The sequence below is a fragment of the Helianthus annuus genome, chromosome 8, assembly GCF_002127325.2.
Source record: "Helianthus annuus cultivar XRQ/B chromosome 8, HanXRQr2.0-SUNRISE, whole genome shotgun sequence".
In the NCBI taxonomy this organism is placed as follows: Eukaryota; Viridiplantae; Streptophyta; class Magnoliopsida; order Asterales; family Asteraceae; genus Helianthus; species Helianthus annuus.
In genome coordinates this window covers 91,138,926-91,146,195 of record NC_035440.2, presented here as the reverse complement: position 1 = coordinate 91,146,195, position 7,270 = coordinate 91,138,926, and the positions used below count along the sequence as shown (strand labels likewise).

Genomic DNA, 7,270 nt, shown 5'->3' with positions numbered 1-7,270 from the left:
ATCTGATCCTCGTGTTCCCACGTGAATTCTGGTCCACGTCTTGAGTTCCAACGAACTCTCACGATTGGAATTCGGCTATGCTTACGAACTTTGACTTCTCGGTCCATAATTTCGATTGGTTCTTCGACAAACTGCAACTTGTCGTCAACTTTCAGCTCTTGAAATGGTACTACAAGTGTTTCATCGGATAAACTGTGAAACATGGAAAACATCATGAACGTTACCCAACTCAGCAGGTAACTCGAGCTTGTATGCCACCTTACCGATTCGTTCCAGAATTTTGAATGGCCCGACATAACGCGGATTAAGCTTGCCGCGTTTCCCAAAACGTACCACACTCTTCCAGGGTGAGACTTTTAACATAACGCAATCGCCCACAGCAAACTCCAAGGGTAAAGGGTATGGATAAGATATACAATTTGAGCTCAATACCCATACCCGAAACTGTACCCAATTTATACCTGAAAATACTCGGAACTGGTGATGAAAACGTGTCTAGAATAGTGTGTTTTGTATGGTTGCTACATATGTAATATGTAACCTAGTTTTAATATATGTAGCGGATGGGGCTCATTCACTAGGGGTTGTCTAGTGAATGAATCTGGGTTTTAGCAATTGAAGCTCAATCGCTAGGGAAGTGTCCTGGCGATTGAGATCATCAGCAATATATATATATATATATGTGAGTTTACCCACATTCGCACATAACTTTTCCAGACTTTGAATCGTGCCTAGAGCCTAATCATTGTAATTGCGTTTATGGAGAAGTAATAGAGCTTAAACGTTTATTTACATCGTGTGTAATTCGTTGTGTGTGTTCGTATGGATTTCACATGTACAAACACATAGTACACATATTAGATTCGTAGATCAATCAGAGCAGGTATCTAATTTAATCAATCTGACAATCGAACTAGATCACTTTGCTCGTGTTTTTGTGGTTGAATTTGATAGAACAGGAAGTTTGAGAAATCTAACTACAATCGAAATAAGTAGACGTTAAAGAAATCATCATAGATTCATATTACCGGAAGAGTTTACACCATTGAAGCCGGGGAGATCACATATGATCTCTTCTCAAACTTACACACCACACTCATTCGCTACACTCTCATGTTTGTGTATTTTCTTTTATGCGAATGAATTGAGGTACTTATAAGCCTCACTCTCAATCGCTAACAGCATGTTAGGGATTGACTAGTTCGCTAACATCCCTAACAAATGGACCCAGTTCAATTGTTTAGCGTACTGATTCAACACGTGACTATACCTAGCCTATTCGAAGCACACACTAAAATGCACCAACATAATAATATTTGTACTAATATGTAGTCATTTTATCTTCTTTTATTGTCAATTGCAACATTGTTACAGTTTATTACACAATTATTTAGCACAACTCACATTTTTACATAAAATATTTACCAAACTATGATAAGTACACGTTATATCCAATTACTTAACAAACTATAAGGGGTGGGGGTAGTCACTAGTGATAGAATTCTATCACTCACAAGCATCCAATCAACTCCTACCATGTCATCAGCCACTATTCTATCACTCACATCCTTTTTAGTGGCAATGATCATCACTCACAACACCTAACAATAAACCCCCACACCCCCTCACATCCATCATTTTTCACGCGTTATAAAAGTAACGGAAAACCATCACGTTGAACCTATCACTCGTGAATGTTTTGGTTGCGGTGGACATTTTGAAACTTCCACGCATTATGAAGTTTTATCACGGAAGTTTAACGATGCGCCCCCAGTGGCCTAAGTACACGTTATATCCAATAAAAGTAATTGGTTGTTGTGGATACCGGTAAAATGATATGATTTTGGGTAAATTCACCTCCATTCTAATAAGCTGCATATGACCACGTGATAAAAGATGTTATATAATAAGTTAATAATAACGCATTACTTTCTTTATTCAAATCTATCTTCCTCCCTACTTTCCTTATTTTCTTTTGAATTGTCTCTTTTTAACATACTATATGCTTTGAACTACTTTTCCATCCAAAATCCAAATAATCATCGGAAAAGAATGAACGAGGCTGCTAGTTCCGTGGTGGTCGGAAAAGTAGTGGACTTGGTGTGTGGTGTGGCTAAAAAGGAGATTAGCTACGTGTGTAATTGCTCTGAAAATGTTGAAAAATATAAAAATGAAGCTGATAAGCTGTCGAGTATGAAGGGAAGGGTTCAGCAACAAATAGATTTGGCTAAATCTAAAGGGGAAGTTCTCCTAGAAGGTGTGGAAGAGTGGATGAAGAAAGCAGATGGTTATACATCCAAGGCCACACAGTTTACTAACGGAGAGGACCAGGAGAAATGCTTCCATGTGTGTACCCTCCGTCGTTGTAGTAAGACGGCGATAAAAAAAACGTTTTATCTTCAGCAGCACCAAGAAGCCGGTAAGAGTTTTGAAACTTGTGTCTCCCTTCCTGCTCAAGCCCCAGGATTCACAGATCTTTATCAACGTAAAAATCTTGAAGATATCCATACCCAAAAGTCGACTTTGAAGAAAATCATTCGAGCTATAGAAGATGACACAATTCAAATAGTTGGAATCAATGGCTTAGGAGGTGTAGGTAAAACTACACTAGCTAGTGAAGTTGCTAAAGAAAAAAAAAATGAATTTGCGGCTGTTGTGTTTATAACCGTCACACAAACTGTTGATGCTAAAATAATTCAAGAAAAGGTTCGCGTTGCGGCAAGTAGAATAATGAACGGAGAGAAGGTTCTAATCGTTCTAGATGACGTTTGGGAAGAACTGAAGCTTGAGGAATTGGGCATTCCATGTGGGAGTGAGTACATGAATTGCAAGATTTTGCTTACATCTAGAAGCAGAGACGTGTGTGCGGCAATGAATGCCCAAAAGAATATTTCGGTGAACCCTTTGCAAGAGAAAGAAGCGTGGACCCTTTTTGAACGTGTGGTTGGTAAAAGTGAATGGGACGTTACATTGAAGGAAGTTGCATTAAAGATTGTCAAGGAATGTGGCGGATTGCCACTTTTTATTCAAGCTCTTGGAAAAGCCCTAAAAGACAAAGAAATTAGAATGTGGGAGGTAGCGCTTCGTCGACTACAAGCTCCCGTAGATGGGGATGTCACCTATAAAAAGGAAGGTATACTGCAATTGAAGCTAAGCTATGACCATCTAGAAGATGAAGTAGCTAAGTCGTGTTTCTTATTGTGTAGTATGTTCCCAGAAGATGGAAACATTGGCCTTAAAACGTTGACACATTATGGGCTCGCTCTTGGGATATTTAATAATCCCGATAGCATTCACGATACAAAAGATATAGTCCAACTGGCTGTTGAGTCTCTTAAATCATCTTTCTTGTTATCCCCTGTGGATATAAACATTTATTCACTGGTTGGATTTCGTTTACAACAACAAGAAGAAGAATTATTTAAAATGCACGACCTTGTTCGTGATATGGCATTGTTCATTACTTTTAAAGGCGATGACAAGTTTTTGGTGAAGTCCGGAAAAGGTTTGAGAGAATGGCAGCCAAGAAGCGACGTTATAAAAAGCTACAAGAAGATCTCGCTCATGGAAAATAAAATATGTAAGCTTCCTAATTATGAACCTGATTTGCCGCATCTTGATACTTTCCTTATACAAATGAATGAACTTTCAATTGTTCCGGATGAATTCTTTCGGGGCATGAAAGAGCTGAAAGTTTTAGATATGCGGGGTAACAACATTTCATCTCTCCCACAATCACTAACGCAGCTCACAATGCTACGCCTGCTAGATCTAAGTGATAACATGTCTCTCAGTGAAATTTCATTACTTGGGGGGTTGTCATGTCTTGAGATTCTAAAGCTTAGACGTACTGGAATTATAAATATCCCTGAAGAGATCGGACGATTGACCAATTTAAGGCTACTGGATATTTACTCTTGTGGTGATCTATCTTACGTTACACCTGGTGTGCTATCAAAGCTCACTAGGTTGGAAGAGTTGTATGTTCAGTTAATGACGGGGGATTGTAATTTTCTTACGGAACTAAGCGAATTGACGTTGCTGAAAATTCTGCATTTAAGAGTTTGGGAATTGCATTATATTCCCAAAATTGAAACCTTGATAGAATTTGACATTGGGCCACCTGGATGCGCATTGCGTTTATATAAACGCTGCCTAGAATTTTCAGGATATAAATGCTCATGGACGGTGCCAATTAGGAAACTGATTCAGCTATCTGAATTGTTAACATTGTCATATATAGAAGATTTGGATAACATCTTACCAGACCTATATCAAGAAGGTTTCGATGAATTAAGGTATATTTCTTTGTCGTACTGTGAGAATGTTAGAAGCTTGGTGAAGACATGTGACTTAGATGGAATTCAGACTTCAAATGAAAGTGGTCCGATGAAAACAAAGGGAAAGTTTTTTTCCTATTTGGAAGGAATCAAATTGCACCGCTTGAATAGCTTGGAGCTTCTGTGGGATAACCCACATCAATATATAAGCTTTTGTAATCTAAGGAGTATCAAGATAACAGATTGCCCCTCTTTATTAAAGCTATTCCCTATAAGCGTAGCGCAAGGGCTTGTCAATCTCAAACTCATAGAGATTATGGATTGTGAAAGTTTGGTGAATGTTATTTCGGATGGAGATGAGCAAACAACTGGAAGTGAAATTGAATTGGTAAAACAGGATACAAATATCGTGTTCTCCTTTGATCATATTAAGCTTTATTATCTCCCCAAACTTGAGAACTTCTACTCTGGCCCTTCTATCGTCAAATATCCTTCTTTGAAGTCTCTTTTAGTGAGCAATTGTCCTAGCATGACGAGAGAGAGTGTAGCATTAATGATTATATTGCAGGAAAACATGAGGTATGAAAAGTGCATGCCTTAAATTAATAATATTGCTTTGCTATGTGAATTAATTTGTTACCTTTACAGAAGAAAGGGAAACTTCACGATGACGGAGGGATGAACAAGGCTGTTGTATATGCTTTCTAGTATGTTTATCGTGTAAGTCAACAAGAGAACTTAATGGTTTATTTTTTTCTCTTTTTTCAATGGGACTCAACCATAGGTCTATTATATATAGCCGAAAAGGAAACCAAGCTGCTTAGTCATATATCAAACTGTGTAAATGGTAACTAAACTGTGCAGTTAAATTTGATCGAATTGTTTTTAATTATTGAGCTGTAAGTTTTGTTACAAATTGAGAAAATCTGCTAGTACATAGTTTTTATAATCACACGTTTAATATTTAATTTTCTATGATAATATGATGTGGTATTTTGTAAGTCCAAGTTATCTTTTAAATTATTTAGGATTTTTGTTCACCTAAGTGAGTAGCTAAAAAAATTTTTAGCAGACACCAACTACAAGATGCAAAGAATAATCCCCCTTTCAATTAACTTCACCCCTTTCTCCTTTTAATTTATTTCCAGGTATTGAATAATGAGTTGGTGCAAGGAGATTGCAATATTTGCTCCAACCAAGGTAGGCTAATTAAACCCCCTTTGCCATGCTTGTAAATAGTTTCACAACACTATTAACCAAATTATTGCACTACACTTCAATTGTAGTTGCACTTCACTTTTAGTTGTAGTGTAATAATTATCGCAGTGCAACAAATTTTAAGTGTAATAATTATTACTCTCCTTTAAAATTATAGTGTAATAATCACGTTAGTGCTTTCGACACACACTACACGTTAAAAATTATGTGTACCACCCTATATACATGTGTGTGTGTGTATGGTTTTATATGTTTATTATTTAGTTTTATGTGTTATAGATGTTATACACATAATGCTTTTCTATATATAATGTAGACATGTAGGTAGTGCTTTTGGAATAGGATTGGGATGGAACTGGTAGATTGCACTATCTGGTGGTATTAGATATTTACTTTGAAGCAAATAACTTGTGTTAAACTTTTAATTATGTTTGGAATTCATTTCGTTTGTGGCATGTAATTTTCTCAACTCTAATTATGTTACAAGTACACTTTAAACATTCTCGGCCTTAAATTCTTGCCTGTTTACCAACTTAAATTTTTGTTCAATGTGTTGTTGTAATTGGCATGTAACACCAAATTTTGATAATTGAAATTGATGTAACATAATTCACAATAATCAGTTTTAGAAAAGCATGAATTAATCCATTTTGCATGTTCAGAAATCCACCTCAAGCTAAGTAATGGAACACAAACACAGCAAAAGAACCCCATCAAAGAAACCCAAAGGAAAGCAAACATATAGCAAAAATCCAGATCAATAAAACCCAACCAAATCATACACAAACCCATAAATAGATATAGAAAAATGTGTTAGTGGTTGTGGATTTGTGGTTGTGTTGTGTAAATTGAAATGCATTCCAAGGCCCAAGTGGCAAGAGATGGGATCATCTAGCCCAACAAGCATAACTTACATTTTGTTCACATTATATATAATTGTTTTTGTCACTATCACCCATAAACACCCCTTCACTTCTCTTTAAGTTTTGTTTAAACCTCTTACAATCTAGTTAGTTTATTATTTTCCCCATATTTTAGATTAACTTCTGTTTACACCCCTGTAAATTTAGGTTGTTGGCCCTTTTCCTATAACTAATTTATGTTGGATTAATCAGTTCGTTTACAGGTCATGGGTGGTCACGTATCGGGTCATGGGTACGGATCAAGACGTTGAAGTTTGCATGAAATAAACTACGAGTCTCATGGGTTTACGTGGATGTTACATGGCTAGAAGTATTTATACTTTTATATGTTATTTCTTATTTAATAGTTTATTATTTAGAATAAGTATTATAGTTTGACCAAATAAAGTGGAGATAGAATATGCCAATATGGGTCAGTATGTTTTACCGAATAATGTTGTTTACTGGTAGTTTTTAGGTGGTTTTGTTTATGTTGTTTACCGGTAGTTTTTAGGTGGTTTTGTTTATTTTCGTTGCTCTTGTAGGCTATTTAAAGCCATTTAGGTTGAGGAATAAAAACAGCCTTTTGCTTTTATAGTATACAGTAGCTTTCACTCTTCTGCATTTATATTGTTCCTACACTTATTATACATACATACATACATACATACATACATACATACATACATACATACATACATACATACATACATACATACATACATCCATCCGTGAGTGGTGTGTGTTTGGAGTGGGGCCTGAACCAACAATTTACACTACAACCCCTAAACTTTAATAAATTATCATTCTGAGTTTTTAACGAATTTTAAGTTAAAGTAATTTTTATGGGTTTTGTTTTTAGTATACATC

At 36.1% G+C, this 7,270-nt stretch overlaps 1 protein-coding gene across 2 annotated transcripts; it reads left to right on the top strand.

The window, feature by feature from the left end:
- The first annotated feature begins 1,369 nt into the window (after positions 1-1,369).
- On the top strand, positions 1,370-6,998 carry LOC110873419 (probable disease resistance protein At1g61300). Of its 2 annotated transcripts, XR_004864152.1 has the most exons (4): positions 1,370-4,859; positions 4,929-5,000; positions 5,429-5,480; positions 6,614-6,998. XR_004864152.1 is itself a non-coding variant. In XM_022122341.2 (3 exons), exons 1-2 carry the CDS (start codon positions 1,897-1,899, stop codon positions 4,960-4,962), a joined length of 2,997 nt encoding a protein of 998 aa, XP_021978033.1. In that variant the 5' UTR covers positions 1,370-1,896; the 3' UTR covers positions 4,963-5,000; positions 5,429-5,534. The 2 variants fall into 2 exon arrangements, 1 of the variants encoding a protein (XP_021978033.1); XM_022122341.2 differs by lacking the exon at positions 6,614-6,998 and having other exon boundaries at positions 5,429-5,534.
- The last annotated feature ends 272 nt before the right edge of the window (positions 6,999-7,270 follow it).